Below are 20,601 nucleotides of genomic sequence, written 5' to 3' on the forward strand. Positions count from 1 at the left end.
GCTGACGACACCGTCGTGGTGGGCCTGATCTCTGATAACAACGAGACGGCCTACCTGAAGGAGATTAGGAATCTGGAGAACTGGTGCCAGAGGAACAACCTCCTTCTAAACGTCAGTAAGACAAAGGAGCTGATAGTGGACTTCAGCACTAAGCAGGAGAGGAACTACCAGACCCCTGTCATCAACGAGTGCCCAGTGGAGAGAGTGGACAGCTTCAAATACCTCGGAGTTCACATCACGCAGGACCTGTCATGGTCCTGTCACATCAACACCGTGGTGAAAAAGGCCCGTCAGCGTCTCTACCACCTCAGACGCTTGAGAGACTTCCAACTGCCCTCCAAGGTGCTCAGGAACTCTACAGAGGGTTGTGCGGTCAGTTGAGCGCACCATCCGCTCCGAGCTCCCTGACCTGCACTCAATCTACAACAGGCGGTGCTGGACCAAGGCCAGGAAGATCGTGAAGGACCTCAGCCATCCCAACAACAGACTGTTCTCTCTGTTGAGGTCAGGAAAGCGATTCCGCTCCCTGAAGACCAACACAGAGAGACTGAGGAGGAGCTTCTTCCTGCAGGCGATACGGTCTCTCAATCACACCACCACACAGTACTGACCCACACATATAGTTCTTACACACACACTGGACATTCTGGACATTGTTTTCACTTCATCACTTAAATCACTTTAAGCATATTTGCACTGCACAAGACATAATGTGGATTACACAACACTGGTCACTACATTCTTCATTTCCAGTTAATACTTGTACAGCCGCTGTTATTGCGTATATATTTATTTATATTTCTTCATACATTCTTATTTAGTTCTATATTGTGTATTTTGTTGTACAGTTATTTTATTTTCAACTTTAATTTATATATTTTATCTTATTCTTTCCCAGTTAAATTTACCCTTCATTCTAATTTGTGTTGTGTTACTGGGTCCAGGAAATTTATGAGATTCTCTCAGAGTTCCTCAGGGCTCTGTGAAGCTATTTTGGTTGATGTGCATCTGTCAACTAGCATCCGGATTGACAGAGATATGTCAACCAGCCGTCCAGTGCTTCTGACTTGGCAAACTGGGGCCGAGGTTCCCTGGGGCCGAGGTTCTGGTCTGCTTTTTTAAAAACAGCAGGACCAGAAAACAGTCTTGTGTTTCACCTAGCTGTGAAGCATTGGACCACCTTTATCATCTCAAGGGTGTACATCCTTCTGTCCTTCTGGGTTGCAGTATGGCGCATCAGGTCCACTGTTCATAGGTCATACTGAGAGCTTACTTAGAAATAACTCTTTCCTGGTGAACACGTGACTTGCCTAACCCTCACTATTCTGTTTTCAACTTTTATTGGCAGATTCTCTAGGTGCAGCCAAGGGGCAAAGGGTGGTGAATTTTTGACCTCCATCATTCACCAGAGTTGTCTGCAGCTGTGTGTAAAGGCGAGGATGTAGATGAAGGAAGAGGAGGAATAGGACAAAGACTGTGGCCAGGCCCAGGTAGCCACCCTGAGAACGGAGATGGGGATTAGATCAAATATCTTGAGGTCTTGTTAACAACTGAGGTTTGAGTGGAGTAGGTGATTGACATGGATGGATGGATGGATGGATGGATGGATATGTGCTGCATGAGCAGTAATATAGAAGATGTACTGGTCTACTGTACCTTGATGGATATACTGCTATTGATCACCAAGAGTACATACATATGAAACAAAGTGTACAACATTTTTAATTAGGTGATGTGTAAGAATAGTTTATCATTTTTATTATGATTACCTTGCACAAAAAGATTAACAAGGCCTTTGTGTAACCTCAGAATTGGTCCTCCGGGGTCTAATTATTGTACAGAGTGTAGTGTTTTGAAATGTGTAGTTTTAAACCTCTCACTTTTCCATTTATTTTCTGATTTGAAGTTCACACTGCTCTAATTGCAGTATCTGAGCAAATTCCCATCTGAGTATTTCTTTTATTTACAATCCGGAGCAATAGATCTGTTATGTTTAACTGGTGCAGAGGAGACCCCTTCACACAACACTGTGTTTTATCTTCCACTTTCAAGTGCTGTACATGTTTAACTCAGAGTACCAAATACGGGAATAGGTTTGAAGAAGAAAAAAAGACACAAGAGAGCAAATTGTAAAAATGGTATTGCTAATGGTATTTTACTTGTCTGATACCCTGTTTGACAGCCAACACTTATATTAAAACTCATATAATTTCAATAACATAAAAAAAAATCATCAGAAAAACAGGCGACTTCTCAACATTACATTTAAAGGTTATTTTGGATCAACCTACAGTTCTTCTGCACCCATGTTAAATAGTTCTACATGTAGTTAGGATTAATCTGTAGTGTGTAAACTGGAACTATTTCACGCTCATCTTCAGCTCATCTTGCTTCCTCAAATAGCAAGACGGTACTTGAATTATCTATTGCTGTCAGATTACCTACTTGATCAAAAAGACATCTGTCATCTTACTTCCTCAGCTCATGTCTCTTTGCTGGCTCCTTCAGGTGTTCTCGATGCTTTCGTATACACGTTGCTGGCCATTACTGGCAGGACATTGGAGGAGCAGCAGTCAGGGCGGGATATTCTTCATTATCACGATTTAGTTAAATGCTCTAAATTTAAAGACATCAACTCTCCAGTCTTCAGTGATATTCTGGTTTATTTTATATTCTGCACAACTCTGTTGCTTGTGAAGCTCGCACACAAGAATTTCACTCACATGTGCTGTACCAATGTACCTGCACATGTGATGTGACAATAAAAAGTGATTTGATTTGATTTGATTTGATTTGATTTGATTATTCTGTACATCAGGTTTTGTAAACCTAATTATCTGTAATGAGCTTAATTTTTGATTTTATGGTCATGCTTTACTTTTTTTTCTTAAATCATTGTCTCTCCTTTTTTGGGTTGTATGGAAGCCCCAAACGCAATTTCATTGTTCTTGACAATGACAATAAATAAATAAATACTAAATACTAAATACTCCTGCCAACGTTTTCTAAATAAACTAGCAAAACAATTTGAGCTACTCAAACATTCAAGTCACTATGTGTAGGTAGTGAGCACATTTATTCAACATTCAGTATGTGAACATACAGTATCACAGCTTAAATGCACTTGACAAGGTGCCACTTCAGAGTTAGTAATAATGGTGACTCAGGGCTTGTCCACATGTGCACGGATACATAGCTTTTTCTGTGCATCTTGGTCTTTCGTTCACATTTAAACTGTGTTTTTTAGGTCACTGAAAACGGAGCTTTAGAAAAAGTCCTCCAAGGATGAAGATTTTCTGAAACTATTTCCATATTTAGATGTGGATAAGGAAAATAAAGAGTTTGTCTTGCAAGGTAAAAGGTGTATGCCTTGGTTTATCTTCGTAGGCTAAAGGTCAATATTGTATTGGTTATATATCTGTACCTTTTAACTTGGCATGCTCCTTGTTTTTTGGGTTTTTTTTCCATTTTCATGTGGACCAAGACATTTTTCAAAACAAAAGTGGGGTGTTCCAATTTCAAAAATATCCATGTATGTGTGAATGTAGCCTTAACATAAGAAGTGTTCTTAAAAAACAAAGTTAATTGAAAATGTTTAATGCATGAAAAAACTCTTAAGTTGTGAGCATAGATAAATGTGTCTCGTGGCCTTTAGCTGCTTGACTAATTGTGTCTATCAGAATTCACATCCTTCCATTCATAAACTTTCCTGTGGCATAGTATGCAAACTGCATACTTAGTTGTGTAATGTAAGTTGTGGACTGATTGAATATGATGACATTTTAAAATTTTACTGTAATTGTTTTACTGTTTACAACTTGTGACTAATAATAGTAAATTCCAAAGGTGTAATGTCTAACGGGGCCAGGGACACAAAGGTAAGTGGAGACCATTCAACGTGATTATTAAAGGAGACCCTCCTCTACATTACATTGGATGCCTATATTCACAGTGTTATAGTATCGGACATATTGTAAGAGTACCACTATATGTTTAAGTGAACCAAAGCCTATCATGTTTTAGGCCATATTCATTTTCCTTATGAATTGAATTTTAGCTTCAAATATTTACTTAGTGGTTTTTACACCCCATTGATTAAAAATATGTTGCTTACCTGAAAACCTTTGATGGTGTAGCGTCGTGCTGGATAATATATTGTATTTGAACTTTATTACCTTGCTCCGTGTCATCTGTGCAAAATGCACGGGGTCTTGTTAATCTCACCTATGAAACAATTTGTTCTTCTGCGACTGTCTTATAGAGTAGTTGTCAGCATTTTAAATTATGTTTAGTGAGCAAAGTCAGAAGCGGTGCACAGAATAGGAAGCAAAGAGGAGAGCAGGATGAGGATACAACCAGGACTTTAGATTTGAGCAGTGTGGTCAGTGATGAAGTTCTGACATGTGGGTAACTTGAGGGTTTTAGGATTGAAACATTGTTGCCACTTATATGCACTCGTTGTGTAATATGGGTGTGTGATATATATAGAAGCTGGTCCACTGGAAACATCTGTTGAATAATGAATTCTATAAATGAGTGTGCTTGTTATACACTGACCCTGTCCAGTCAGTATGTTAGGACCTGTGGTTAACCGGCTTCTCTCTTTTGTGCCATACTTATAGACCTTATAGTTGTCTTTATGTTACTTTAGCAAAGCTAAATATGGTTTGGGCTTGTGGTAGCCTAGTTGAAGAAGATAGTGTGAATTTATAGCATAGATAAATGTGTCAATTTCCCAGACCTCTGACTGTGGCTGTTGTCCATGGTGCTGATCAAAAGCTGGAATTATGTTATGTGATTATTGCTATGTGCTGTTATTTTTTGCACTCACTGTGTGTGTGTGTGTGTGTGTGTGTGTGTGTGTGTGTGTGTGTGTGTGTGTTTGTCTATGAGAGCAAGAGAGAAGGAGAGAGAAAGTGATGCTAAGGGCCCAAAAAATGTCTCCCTTGGGGGATATCATAGTGTTGTTACACCTGTAGTAAGTTTATATGTCATGTAAAATTTAACACATAAGCACAGAACAATGCCCCAAACATATGCAGAGTGTGGTTTTATGTGCAGTGCTTGAAAAGACTCTTAGTAGCTAGCTAGCTAGCATTGACATCAGGATTAGCACTGACACGCTAGCTACTAGCTCTACTAAGTTTTATTTGGTGGTGGATGCTTTTCACTAGGAAGAGCATCAAGCAACAAGAAACATCTATAAAGCAATTGTCATTTGTCTTTTTACCAGCTGGATATGTTTGCAACTGTTCTAACATATTCATTTTTTTTAGGGCTGTATATCCCTTTCAAATAATATTAAAAACGATGACACAAAGCACAAACATATAAGTTAAGCACCAGTACATGTAGATTATTACAGTGGGAATTGAGTAAATGTGCTGAGTTGCTTGTGCAGCAACCACCTGGATCAAAAGTGTTACAGTCGACTTACACAACGCTCTGTCAAAGCCCAGCCTGCAGCCAAATTTAAACTGACTGTGACATATAATACTGGGCTTTGCTGTCACTGTGGTATTACACTTTATTTTCTCATATCACAAGTAATGGGCTAAAGTAACTATGGCACACGGAGACACACTTGTCATCCCACCGAGCAACATAAATTCAGCTGCATCCTCGTCTAAATGACCAAAAAAGTCATTAATTGCTGCATCTCCTCCTGAAGCTCCCTGCAGGGGTTCCGAGATGACAAGAAAATGAAAGCTCTGACAGCGCGTCTGCGCTTATTTGCTGTGTTGTTATTGTGCATCTTATAATGGAGAAATGTTGGAAAGGCCTAAATTGAAGAAGTAATTCATTTTGCTTTTCTAGTATACGAAACATCATACTTCATCAAGGTCGTCCACTTAATACAGGACGACTTAATGATGAAATCGATCTGAAGGCAACAGCATTTTAGCATCTGACAAAGAAAAGCCACTCAAACGCCTCTCACACAGTATGCAAATGAGGGACTGTGGTTGGATGATCATTTAAATGTACTGAAGAGCAGTATAAGAGAATGTTAACATCAATATTAAAATAAAAATGACACATCCATTGCTGAAACATATTGGTTAGTGGTGTTTTTATAGCTGTCATAGTTACTTCTTTCAATTTCTCTCTTCAACATAGCTGAGTTCACTTCATATGTGCTACACAATCATATTGATGAAATGGGTCACTTTGCATAATTAGCAACCAGGGTGGAAATTGTGAAAGATCAAGCAGAATAAAAGAGCAGTGGTGTGTGCATCTTTGTAATGTCCATCTTTGACCACACATTCTACTCATAGTGAATTAGCAAAGATGCATTCACAGGTCACTTATCGGATGTTTTCCGGGCAAATTTGGAAAAAGAAATGCAGTGAGCCAAATAAATAACTCTGGGTTTTAGTCCGTCTATGAAAGATGTCTTGATGCTTTAAATCTGTTAACCACTTAAAGCACAGTAGAATGTGAGAAAGCTGTTATTATTAAAACCAAAAGGGCAATTAACACATGAAAAAGAATTCAATGCACTTGTGTCAGTAGACAATTCCAGTACACTAATTAGCAACTGACAATTCTCAGTTCAAAGTAACCTCTAGCTATTGGGCTAGTTAACCTTACCAATCAGTGACTTTATTATCTGCTAAATGTGACGAGTTTGTAGTCTTGAATTCCCAGGTAAAAACTTCATTGTTGTTTTTCTCATCTGCAATTCCCTTTTTAGATGTGTGTAGATCAGGTGTTCAGGCCAGATTATCTAATGGATCATTTAGTTCTCACTTCTAAATTATTTGTGCATAGTCTGGAGATGCTCATTATCTCCAGACTATAATGGAGATAATGAGCCATTGCCTACTGGTGGTGGTCAGAGGGCCCGGTGGCGCCAGTGTCCGGCAGCCTCGCCTCTGCCAGTGCGCCCCAGGGTGGCTGTGGCTACAATATAGCTTGCCATCACCAGTGTGTGAATGTGTGTGTGAATGGGTGGATGACTGGTTGTGTAAAGCGCTTTGGGGTCCTTAGGGACTAGAAAAGCGCTTTACAAATACAGGCCATTTACCATTTTTTACCATATGGTTGAAAAACAAATAATGGTTACAATTGGTGCGGGAACATTGTCATTGTTTATGATTGGAACTAAACAAGCAAAGAAAAAAAAAGCTAAAAGTCTACCATAGCTTTTAGTTTTAGCATTATATTTCAACAAATTAAAATGAGCTGACCCGAGCTAATCTAATAATAGGTTACCTCTGATCAGCTCATTTTCCAGCTGCTTGGTCTGATAGTAGCAATGATACTGGGTATTTGGTTACATGCATGAAAAGAGCTGGATCATATGTGAGGCTGAGTGGCCAGTTACCAGTCAGGGCACTGGCTGGGCAATCGATGCATCTCTAGTATTCATTGTCAAGAAATTCATTGTCAAAAATAAAGGTACAATGTGAAAGGAAATTTAGTAAGGGTAATAAGGTAAATTTGTTTCTATTTCATTTCATTTATTATTCAAGTATTTTTTTTAAATGCTGTCCACTGTGGAGTGGACTAAATTAATGTTAAACAAATGTAATGAAATTGCTGTAAATCTATGTGTAATTATTATGGTGAGTATAACATATGTACACACATATTGTAGTAGACACATTACACAACATTACACAAATCAGCTTTTAAATGAAACTTATGATCAATATTTTTGAATATTTTATTTTTCTGGTTACAAGCAGTGTGTATTGATATGTTAAATTTATATTCATTAAAACTAATTTTATATGTACTATTATTATTATCATCATTGAACGCTTATTTGTCAGCTATGAATAGCTGCCATGAAGGCTTCTTAATTTTTGCATTAACTGTAAAACATTTGTCTGCACTATTCATAGTATTTGCTACAAGGCTGCTATGTAGCAGTTGAAGAAAAGGAATACTGAACATAATTTAAAATAAAAAGAGATTCAGGATCGCTCTAATGTATAACTCTAACTCTAAGTTGTTGACCTGTAGATTTTAAAAAGGAACAGTGGCGCTTGTTATTCTCGGGGTTCCCGTCTGATATGTCAGTTTTACTTAAAATGTCATGGATTTTTTTTCCAAGTCTTGTCTTGTAAACCTGCATGTCATTCACTTTTCCTCATAAAATGTTTTGGTGAACCATTTAACGAAAGAATGATTTAATACATCCTGCAAGATACTTTTATCGGGAAGCGGAAGTCTGAAGCCTGTTTTCTATTTGGTGTTCAGTGTAAAATAAAACCTTTGCATTCACTATTTTCCAAAACATGTTTTCCTCTAAAGCATTACAGCTGTGTTGCAGATCATAGGCTATGTTTATACAGTGGCAGCCAAACAGCATGATACGACGCCATGCATATGGAAAGCGATCCAAGATAAGGAGATTGAAAGAAAACATGAGAGAATGGTACACAGCAAATCCAGCATGTCCAAATTAACACTGTCGGATTTGATTTCAACACTATTAAAGTGTCTATATGGGTCCACACCAGAGAGTGTTAATTTAACTCTTTTTGGATTTAGTGTTAAACACCAAATCTGTCTGGAGTTGATAATTTAACACTTGGTGTTAAGAGTTTATATATTAACTCTCAAAGAGTATTTTAGTTTAACTACATAAGAGTTATCTTCTAATTCATTCCAAAAAGCGGGAATTTTACTGTTCTGAACTTCTAGAAATTTCTTTTGGAAATAAACATTTGCTAAAAAGACGCAATGGTTTTTGAAAAACATTTATTCTGAACTGTGCGCCCCAATTTCAAAACATTTTCTGAAAGATGTAACAGTGTACATGTTCTCACTTTCATTAGAATTGTGTTTATTAAAAGGTCTGACATAGGTGAGCTGGTAAATGCAAATAACAGCATTCTCATCACTTATTTCTTCAATACAATATGCATGTCCTTCATTCATCCCTTTGTGGAACTTCAACGCACTTCTGCTCTCCCCCATATTCCATCTTCACAAGCATATCCTGTGCGGAGATTGAATAAAAATTAGTTGACACTAATTAATGGCACAAATAATCCAGTAAACAATTGCAGCACAGTAAAAAAAAAAAAAGGAATCCTCTTTGAGCCATTACTTGTGTTAAGTATTTTCCCAAAAGACAAGGACACAGGCAACAGGTAATACTGAACTAAATGTAAAACCTCAACCTTTTTCATTTTTACCTAAACCGTGTGCACAAAGCTCTGGAGGGATCTATGCTAACGTAGAATCCAGTCAGGACGTCAGCTACTGCTGTTTGCTCGTTTTTGGGTTTTTTTGGGCGATCGTTTTCAGGCTTCAAGTAGCACCGTTATACCAACATTTCACATTCTAGACATTGTTTTAGGTGTATTTGACCAAAAGTTTGACTGAAAATTCACATGCAAGCTTTTTTTTCAAGGCTGTGGTATTTGCCCGCAAACAATACCTTTCAGCTAGCTAAAACAGAATGTTATGCTATCACCGAGCAACATGGCTAATGCCTTTCACACAGCTTTGTCTCAACTCCAAAGAGCCACAGAAGTAAAAGCTAATAATAATAATAATTGAAACAATCTTTGAAAAAATGACTTACCAAGTATGGCAAACAACTCAAATATGTAGAGCAAAATGTTCTGAAACGGCTTCACTTCAGCTTCGATTGGAGCCGTGCTGGGGGCGGAGTCTGTGAATTTACTCTATTGGTGTCATAGCCCCTGTAGGAGTTCAGAGTTAAGAGGTCAAGAGTTAATGTTTCCATTGTAACACCTCCAGATTTGACATAGAAACACTCATTTTTAACACTCGATTTTAACTACTATCATTTTACACCTCAGAGCTACATTAAAAGAATGTGACTCTACTTAGAGTAAAATTAACTCTACTTTTGCAAGAAGACTATTAACACCAAAACATTTAACACTTTTGAATTTGCTGTGTATTTTACCTACAAGTGGGCTTGAAATATTTCAAACACAATATTTCACGAAACGCTGTTTCAGTAGTCCTGTGCACGTCTATGTTAAAACTCTTTCAGGAAGCTAGTGGTGACATTAAGAACGCCACTGAACTAAGCATGGCACTGAGTACATAAAGAGCACTCAGCGGTGTACTCTCCCGTGCTTCCAGCATGATTTTTTCCACATTAATCTCTCTCTCTTTCCTGCTGAAATCATGACACGAATTCCCATATTACTGTGCTGGCTGCACTGTGATCAAGTATTTTGTGCTGGATTTGCAGCAGGAATTGGAAGACTGTGTGACATACAAACTGAACTAATGTAAACCCAAGGGAGCCAAAAGCTGTGCAAATGCAGCATGTCATTTTCAAGCAGTGTCTAATTTGTGTAACGGAAACCAAAAATCTGAACATTTAAATCAGTATGACAGGCAGAATAATGTTGTGATTTTCAAAATAATTACTGCTTAAAATCCAAGATGCATTATGAGATATCGGTCAAGTTTCCAAATGCGTGTATCCTATACTGTATGTAAAAAGGAAACAAACGATGTCAGAGAGATTTGTGTCTGCTTGAGAGCCCCTGGGGTTTAGAGCTGTTCAGTTGCAAAGTCTGTAAAACACCACCTAGCTGGAGAGCTCTGTCCCAAGAGGATGCACATGCAAAAGCCCTGTCAGCATGCAGTTAAAAGAAAGCAATAGGCAGCCTCTCTGTTTTTTGTACATATAAAACAATGGTTGAACACACAACAAAAGAAAATGCTGACAAAGGTGAAGTGCTGCACTCTGTTTGTCCTGTCTTGTGCAAAGCACGTGGAATTTGTGAGTGAGTCCAGACATCCATTCTTTATTCTTCTCTTTGCTCAAGTGCCTGAACGGGCTAATGTTTTAGCTCAATGGATGTGTTCATGATGAAAACCAGAACAAAAATAAATAAATAAATAATATGGGGTGTTTTTCTTCTGGTGTTTGAGCACTCTTGATGCAAATCAGTACTAATGATACACAGTGGGCTCTCAAAACCATTATCAGAGTTGAGTGTTTTTCCAAAATATCACTCGCTAGTCCTCCAAATATCTGTGGAACTTAAGATAGACTGCATGAATCTGATTATCGCAACTTTTGTCAAGCTCACTGCTCTAGTTAAGAATTGATATTACAGAGAACTATAATGTTAAAAACACTCCCTATATAAGTAATATTTATCACCTTGTTACAACACAGATTTTTACCCCAGGTTCTGACATTCATGTAGATTTTACTCTTAAATGTAGGTAGGTGGCAAACAGTAGGTGGTAATAGCTTTCCCGGGCACTTCCACAGTGCTCCAAAAGACCCCTCTGGAACAGCCTCAGAAACATGAAATTGACCTGCCTTCCACCCTATAACCCATGTGAACTGAACTGTTTTGGAGGCAAGTGGATTAAATGTGGCTGAACACATGGTTTTTGAAATAACATTTTATCAGCTTTCTGTACTGACCCCTTTTCCTAAAAGCATTTTTGACTTTTCATATCAAAAAAGCAGCTAATGAAGGACTACATTTTTCAGAAGGCTCAGTGCCAGGACCATGCTCTTCTTTACACTAGTTTATGAAGGTTATAAATAAATAAAGTATATTAGAAAGAACAAACCACAATGTGAATGCAGTATTAATTGTATATCTTGTTAAGGACTCTGCAAAGCAATTGTAGGGCAAGCAATACTGCTATTATCAATTATTCATAATTTATTAAATTGCATTATTAATGCTCTTATGTTTTTACACAATATGTAAGGATGTGTTGGCATGGACTGTGTCTCAGAAAAGCACTGTTGAAAATCAGTATTTGTCCAATTTCAGCACAAACATGAAATTTGCATGCTTGGTTTTTGAACTATACATTTCATGAATAAACTTTGAACTATACCTGTCTTAGTTAGGATTGTTTTAGCCTTGTGGTTATAAGCTTGCCTCACGCTTTTACTGGGAATTTTATGCAGTGTTATTTTGGACTTGACTTCTTGGGCATGGACATTTTTTCAGGGCATTATCTATTCAGAGTCATGCCTCCACTTAACCCAGTGGAATTCATGCTGTACAGTTTTATACAAGATTTCCAACAAACTGAAGGCTCAAACAATTATCTCCTGCAGGGACAAATCCTGCTGGGTGCTAGTGGAGTTGGATGCAATAAATGTATCTGCCCCTAGTCACCTGGGTCTCAGTGGTCATAAGGTGTAAACAAACCTTTCTACTTTGCCTAGATAATATTTTCTTTTCACTACAAGCCACATTTATCAATTTCTACATATGCACTGATGTCTTTGAACTATAGAAAAACATCACAGCACCCATATAAACTCACACAGATACAGGGAGCACCATCGGAAAAGCCACATAAAGGTTCAACCCAGAACCTTTCTGCTGTGAGATAACAGTGCTAATAGCTGCAGCACTCTGTGGCATGTGACAGTGTTCCTCGCTCCCTGCTTACTACAGAAGAAGGCATAACATCCAAACATGAGATGCCTTGGTCCTTGTGCAATAAGTCAATGATTAAAAGAATACCAGCAAATCTAAAGCACAATAGCTAAAAAAAAATGAATAAATAAAAGAATTGAGGTATTCAATAGTGGTCAAAGTCCAGACCTCAAAATGATTGAAATGCTGTGGCAGGACCTTAAGATAGCTATGCATAAACAAATACCTGTGAACCTGAAAGAACTGAAGCAACGCTAGAAATGACTCAAAAATTCCTCCACAACAATGTAAACAATACTGCCAGTGCGCCCCTCAAACTCCTAACAGACACACCTATGGTGTCAATTTCAAAATCCTACATTGCCTTGTTCTCAAGTTATCACATTCACAAGATTTTCAGAAAACTTACTCTGACATTGAGATTCAGGTAACTGAGATTCAAAATCATTCAAATGTTTTAGTAGATGCACCTATGTTATCAATTTGAAAATCTCAGGTGACTTATTTCTTGAGTTACTGCATCCACAAGATGCAACAATCTGGGATATCCTCATCTGTACCCCTCAATACCTTTGGATCTCTGGCATTAAAGCGTAATAAAACAATAAAATTTCAGTGTTTCATCAAAACATGCTTGACTTAGATTATGCAGCATGTAATGAGCCTAATTCTGCATTCTGATTTGTAGACCACCTAAATCCACAACTAACATTTTAGGTGGTTTTGGTAACAGCCATTCCAGACTTAATAGTACCTCTTTAAAGTAAGAGGTCCAAAAAATCTCTCAGGCTTGGGATAATAGAAAATATTTTCACAGAACAGAATGGTTTAGAAAGCACAAAAGAAATGGTCATACAATTGAATGTACACCTTGACTCTCTAAAGACCTTGATTTAAAAAATAAATAAATAAAAAACAGTCAATGAAGCAAAAACTCCTGATCAAATTGTTGTAGTTTGTATCTGGTTTTTAACCCTGTTTGATAATTGCTTGTGATGGCTTTTTCAGGGGTGGATTGGCTGTCAGATAATTTCCTTCAACTATGATTAAGTCTGACAGCCTAGAAAATAAACAATAGGTTTTTGTGCTCCCCCTAAATTGAGCATCTTTTTTTCAAGCAATGTGACCAAATAGCAAGTAAAATAAATTTTACTTGCTAAAATAAATTTTGCTTGCTATTTACTTGCTATGGATATTTTTATGGTTTAATTAATCACTCATTGGTTAATTTCAGGATTTGTTAGCAAACAGAGCAAATCCAAAGCTAATGTTATACTTCAGACAACCTATCACATCTGACCATTACACAATAGTTTGTTTTCTAGCTGTGTTACCTCTTGATGACACTGGACCTTTGCTATCAGGGCCCCGTGACTCAAATGAATCACTGGAAGAAGCTGCTTTTCTTTAGAAGTGATTTTACTTTCCAATGTCAGTATATGAAGCTTCATTATTATCATTATTATTATTGTATGGCACTCATTTTGAAGCAAAAGACAAAGCACTGAAAGGCTATTAAAGTCCTATGTCCGAGTTCTGCATTTTCCAAAGTAAAAAGAAAAGAAGTTATAGCCCTTGACCTGACAAACAACACTGGCCGGTTTTAAATCAAGGAACATCATGCTGTTGTTTTTATGAGGCATGAAATGTATATACAAATGCTTCTATTTAGTAAGACGTGACTTGGCATCCATTTATAACAGTGATTTCCATAAAAAACAGACATTATCTGAAAGAATAGATGGCAATTTTTTTTTTTATTGGTAAATAGTGTGAAATTAACAAATAAAAGCTGGAGGTGGAAGGCAGCACATATTGTTTTGGATAATCACACTTTTTGTGTGCATCTATATTTTAATATGTGCTTCGCATTAACACTTAAGAAAACAATATAGTAGTTCACAGTACAGTCATGCATTTTTTTGATTGTGCTATTAGATCCTTCAACTAATGAAGAAATTAGCATCACATGTTGACACGCTGACATGAATTGGCAATGATTTTAACCATTATTTTTCGAGGTAGAGTGTATCAGACATAATGCCTTTTTATTTGTCGGTTGCATAGTAAAATTGTCTATTGTGACATTTAATAAAAAAAACTTGTAGGAGACAGAACATTGCAACCACAAAAAAATCCAAACAACTTTCAAATGTCAAGTCAGCATTTTATAACTTCCAACTCTATTAAAAGTGTCTATTCAAAACCTTAGACATGTTTTGGGGTTAATAGTTGATTTGTAGTTACATGGCATCCCATTTTGCAAAATACAGCGGAACTAAACAATGTTCTTCAAATTCGCAAGTTTCTAAAGGTTATAACCACTATTAGGGCTTTTGTAATGCATCCAAGAACATCATGGATGTATGATCTTAAGGTTTTCATCCATTACCAATTGCCTAAAATCAGAATTCACAACACCTTTCGGTCTCTGATTGGTTTTCCAGGGCTTTGTAAAAGCAATTAAAAAAATGCCTCTCCTTTCCTGGCTGTGCAGCCTAAGCTGTCAGCTTCATGTAAAAAGCACATGCCAGATTGTCTCAAGATGGTGGATTGTAGACTTCAGGGACTGAGCTTGTAGTAGCTGTAACAGAATGATATATATCTTTCATTCACTAAGTCAGCGATAGTAATTACTAACCATTTTGGAGTTGTCAAGGAAAAGGTCAGATCATCACTGGATTGGTGCAAGCTGTCGTCACACAGGACTGTGCAATTTAAATTTTATTTTAAAGAAAATCTATTTCTTAACAAAATGAATGCATTCCCATCATAAAGTGAATGGGCGTAAAATTACGTTTTGAGGTGTCCAAAGTGCAGTGTTGTTGCTCTGGTCCAAAGCAGTTTATAAGGTCAAAAAAACCTTCTCCTTGGTTCAAAGTTGGACCGAGGAATTAATTTCCCACTTGTAGCATCATGAGGAGAAAGTACCGTAGACCAGTGGTTCTCAAACTTTTCATGATGAATACCACCTCAAAAGATATATGGCTCTTAAAATACCACATTCAAGCGCAGTAGTATAGGTCTATTTAACACCACATACAGTTTACAAGAGACAATTTTATTGCTTATGTGAATGTTATTTAACTATCATAAACAGGATGTAACAAGTGATAATAATAACAACTGTACTGCATTAAACCATTCACTGGAGGTGGGATATCCGGTCTTTAAGTGATGACGTATGAACCCTGCTTTTGGGTCCAAACTACTCTGCGTTTATTAACATGTTTTTAACATGTTGTAATGTTTTGTATCTTGTTCATTTAATCTCAACAAGCTCCTAAAAACAGTCAGTGATCACTGTCGGCCTCTCCTCTCTTGGTTTTACCTACCACTATTCATTTTAAAGCTCAGTTTTTAAAACAGTCCAGCCCACGCAGCAGTATATTAATGACTAACCTCGTCTCGTATGGTGGATGAATAATCTCAGTAGTTCTCCTGACTGAAGTTTGGTCTGTTTACAGGATCCTGCCATGCTGTTGCATTTGTCCCTAACCACCAGTAACCCTCGCGTTAACTTTTATCGAGTGGAAAAAGGTTAGCGTTCATCCTCAAGCTTCACTGTGCTAATGTGTTTATATTATGCTAACCATAGCTGTGTAGCTAGTGATCACGTAGCACATCATTATATGCCCGCTAGTCCAACTTCACTAACCCTACAAATGTGATTACTGTTTAGTTTTCTGTCTTTATTTATGTCGGAAGTAATAGCAGAGCTGTACGTTTAAATTTTTCAGAAATCTCTCAATCAAAACATAGTATACTATTTAATCTTTAAAAAAAATGGAGGGACTTCCCAGATACCACTAACCCTAGCTTCAAAGTGAACAGCTAGGAATGACTAGATGACTAATCATCGCTATTGTTACTAGTCGGTACTAGACCTACAAGTCGTTCAGTCAGTTTGTTTTACATTTAAATTTTTGTCCAGTGCTGGTGCAATAGTGTCATGCAGCCATATGCCAGCAGATGGTGCATTGCTGTTTAGAAATGCCATGAATCTGTTAAGCTAGGCCTGTTCTTTTTGTTAAAACTATTATTATTACTTCTATTAAGTAATAAATGAATTTGTCACATTTCAGTAACATATGAACATATTTTGTATTAACATGTTTTCATACATTTTTCATACATTTTGGTTTAAGTGTTTTTCTTCCTTATTGTCTGTTTGTGGTATAACGTACAATGATCCAGAATGGATCCATAAGTCTACTTCCTCAGGTTGAAAAGCAAATTCAACTAAAGGGGTTGAGTCCAATTTAGCCAAACTAAAATGAGCATATGTGAAGACTCCCTTAGTCATGGTGAATGTAATAATTCTACTTTTCAAGGAGATTATATGGAGTTTCTTCTTTTACTATTAAAAGTAAAAGACACAAAATATTGGGTCTGTATTTAAAACCAATCCTAATTGCATTGCAGTGTAAAAATGGTACCAATATTGCAGTTAATAATCAATATTTGTTTATAATACAAGAATAACAAACTAAGTTAATCATTCTTGCCTCAAGCACTGAACTATAGATATAGTGAAATTTGATTAGAGACTATGCTGTTCCCTCAAAACAGTCTGCCTTCTGAGAGTATTTTGCTATGCAAATCAATATTATTTAATAAATTACAAGATCACATTCCAAGACAATAATAGACAACTGCATACCTCCCACCTTTAACTGAAAAAAAAAGCATCAAATTAGCATAATTCCAACATCAGGGATTTCTAGGGATTTCTAATTTGACAGACAGCTGACTAACATCTACCTTTTTTCAGGCACAGGAATGTGCTCACATGCCTGAACACTGAACACCAAAACATCTGGTACCTTGGAATCTGTGTCAACATATAATTAGAGCTTATTCAGTCACTACAAAGGGCTTGCGTCAGGTGAAAATAACTGTAACAGGTAGGAAATAAAATTGGTCTAGCATATGCACAGCAGACTTTAACATGATAGATGGCTACAATGGTAGTAATGATAAAAATAATTTACTGTCGAAAAAGAATAATGTTTATATCATCAACTAATAAGACAAGTTGACACATCCTTGCTAAAGTAAAAACTAGAACTTCACCAGTCATCAACTTGAATTTATGATTGCTAATGCTTGCAACAGCAGAAAAGGACTTTCCTGACAACGTGATTAATAATTTTCTATGTGTGGAAAAGTTAACAAAGCCTCTTTGTGCCAAAGATATCTCACCAGTGAAGGATATAAAAAAAACAACAACAGCAATAGAATAATATTAAACACAAAGTGAACCCGTCTTCCTTCATTAAATAGGTTCTTTTAGATGTTAAGGAGGAATTGACTTAACCAGGCTGGCGGAGAATGAAGACAACCGGACACCTGCAGCAGATGGGGAATCAGTGAACTTTTATTGAGACAGAGACAATCTCTCAACACAGCTCACATCAGGAGATTCCTCATATTTGCTGTGAGGATGGGTATATATTCTCTAAAACTTACAGGAGGGGGTTGTGAGGAAAGTGCTGCATTAGCAGAAAAACAACTCCATAAAAGGAAAGCGGCCTTGGGTGTTCTAGTCTCTTCGCTTGCAGATATCTTGCACCTGCAGGATGAGGCGATCGCTTCTTATCGCTCTCAAGGCCAAAGTCGTGAGCACACATTTTTATTACACAGTTGCACAGTAACTTTAAAGCTGAACAATATTTAAAGCTGAATAATGTTTGATCGGATTATATTTTCTTCAAATCCCCCTTTTGACCCATCTTAAATGGGTCAACACACAAAAATAAGTAACATTCAAAGGAACACAGAGACGTGTCGAAGCCTGGCTCGAAAAACTCCTCGGGTCTTATCATTTGTCTTTATCTGTCATTGCAGATGAGGAGAAAAGAGTCCAGGCACCACCCTGCCCAGGGGTCGGCTGCAAGCAGTCTCGGTTCCCGATGAAAGCAGTAACAGCTGTCCTGCACAAAAGGATACAACGAGTCAGTGCAACCAGGGTAGTGACACAAAATTAACAGTTCCTGTAACTCAGCAACCAAAAAGCATAAGTAATGATAAAAATGTGGAGAGTACAGAGTATACTATAATAATGAGAGATATAAACGTGAAAATGTGAAAGAATAAATCAACCATAAAATAAACCCAGAACGGTAACTGCTAAGGACATTCAAAAGTGAATATGGTAAAACGTGAGGAAGGGGTGTGGAAAAAAAAAAAACAATTTATATCCAGTGGTGGGAGTACACATTCGCTCAGGCTTAAGTCCGGAGACCCTGAGAACATCGCTTAACCCTCACAACCCGACCAGACACAGTTCAACCAGATATATCCTTCAAGAGGAAGTGGGTGAGGGAAACAATTAATAACAAGCCTAAGACAAAACACCACAGAGAAACAACCATTCTAGAAGCATTTAAACAAGAGAAAGACGATAATGTTCGTCACCCTCACGATCAGAGTTTTCATCATCCGTTGGCGAGGAGGTGGGAAGTTGACTAGCCAATAAAGGCATCTGCCGGGCGAGATCCTTATCCTCAGGAGTGAAAGCTGTAACAATCAGTCTCTGGAACAGGGATCGAATGCATGGAATACAACAGCAACCGCAGGTGACTAGGACAGCAACAAAAACTGAGATGGAAACTAGGATGGAAGCTACAAGGGCCTTATATTTGCCAAACATGTTAAGCCAAGAGTCCCACATGGCAGTATCAACGCCCGAGTGTTCCTTCATTTTAACAGTAAGAGCTGTGAGACCAGTAATAGCTTTAGTGAGGGAACCATCAGGAGCTGTGTTATTGGGGATATAGGTACAGCACTCCTGACCAAAAAGGCTGCAGACTCCGCCTCTTTCTGCGAGGAGAAAATCCGTTGCGACCCTGTTTTGGAAAGCCATTAGGGAAGTGGCAGATAACTGTGCATGCACAGCTTCAAAACCATCTCGAGTGTAATTAGCTAACAGTTGCACATTAAAGTGAATGTAGTTAATTCTGTCTACATTCGCATTTATTTCAACCATCCAAAGTATCGAGGCCCATCCTGCTTTAACCTGGTCTCGCAGTTTATATTCATCGGGGACCCCACGGGGTATACCTACAGCATCAATATAGGTTGGATTATGAGCTGAACCTGGGATTAGAGAACGTTTAGAGCGGCGTTCAGAGGAGGATGGGAGGCCAACTTCGTGTACTTCTATAGAGAGATCTACTGGAGTGACTGAAACAGGTAAAATAAGAGTTATGAGAGCGCAAAGACCTGACGCATCCCGAGGGAAACCATCATATAACTTGTTATTGCCACACCACCACCACAAATCAGCCCTAGCCGTAGGTCGGAAGTTTGGTTTCATAACCGTCATCTCAGTGCACCAAGAAGAGTTCAAGCTACCTAGTTTTACTGCATTGCCAGTCAGGTTAATACAAGTGAAATTGTTCACAGCTACATCTGAAGAAAAGAAAGGTGGTTTATTAGAGACCGAGCGTTGAGTTTTAGGAAAGTGGTTTTCCAGATATGAGCAATGACCTCGTTTTGTATTGTTCATAAGATGCAGGAGGCATGCACTATTGACTGGCGCCGGTACAACTCTTAAAGTGGGACGGGCTCCCATACAAACTATGCAGTCGGAAGCCGTCTTGTCAGCAGCTTGTTCAGCTAGTAGTAACCAGTTGTTTGTTGCTCCAGAAATACCGGTTAGAATTTGGAAGAGGTCATCTTTAGACATTTTATTTGTGTCTACAATGCGTATTCGGCCGTTTCTCCCCCCGTTTGTATATGTCACCGGAGGGCCATTAAAGGTGGGGTTATCATCTTTAACTACAGAGCTTGGAGCTGCACCAACGCTAGGGCATATTTCCATTTGCCAATACAGGGCGGTGCGATCAGTCCAAGGGGCAAGTATAAATTGTTGACAGGAGGTCAAGGCCAGATCCTTTAGGGTAAAAATTAAGCCTGAAAGATCCGGTTTTTTGCTATTCTGAGCATATTTTGGTTTCTCCAGTGCAAAGCCTGACCCCTAGAGTGCTTGGACCAATCGAGGTCCGTTTCTGACACTAAACTGGACCACTTCCACTGATGCCAACCTCCCAGGGTTATATACCACACTGAGGAGGAGAGATGTACTGCAAGGTTAAAAAGATCCCCCCCTTGGTCTTTGGTGACGGGAGTGACTGGGAAGCTAGCGAAATCTATTTCAACTACCCAACTTTTATTGTTGGGGACACAGAGAGTAATCATTCTAGTCGTACTTGGGGTA

The 20,601-nt window shown here is 38.0% G+C and overlaps 1 protein-coding gene across 1 annotated transcript; it reads right to left on the minus strand.

Moving 5' to 3' along the window:
• Positions 1 to 18,765: 18,765 nt before the first annotated feature.
• On the minus strand, positions 18,766 to 20,290 carry LOC146614677 (syncytin-A-like). Its single transcript, XM_085376643.1, has one exon. The coding sequence runs from the start codon at positions 20,203 to 20,205 to the stop codon at positions 18,766 to 18,768; it is 1,440 nt and encodes a 479-aa protein (XP_085232769.1). The 5' UTR covers positions 20,206 to 20,290.
• Between the last annotated feature and the right edge of the window lie 311 nt (positions 20,291 to 20,601).

The sequence above is a fragment of the Diplotaxodon limnothrissa genome, linkage group LG17 (assembly GCF_057381915.1).
Source record: "Diplotaxodon limnothrissa isolate DT_005_m linkage group LG17, D_limnothrissa_male_GT1.1, whole genome shotgun sequence".
In the NCBI taxonomy this organism is placed as follows: Eukaryota; Metazoa; Chordata; class Actinopteri; order Cichliformes; family Cichlidae; genus Diplotaxodon; species Diplotaxodon limnothrissa.

Excerpts from the sequence above, each read along its gene's own strand:
- LOC146614677 (XM_085376643.1), bottom strand. The coding sequence starts at position 20,205 with ATGGAAATATGCCCTAGCGTTGGTGCAGCTCCAAGCTCTGTAGTTAAA.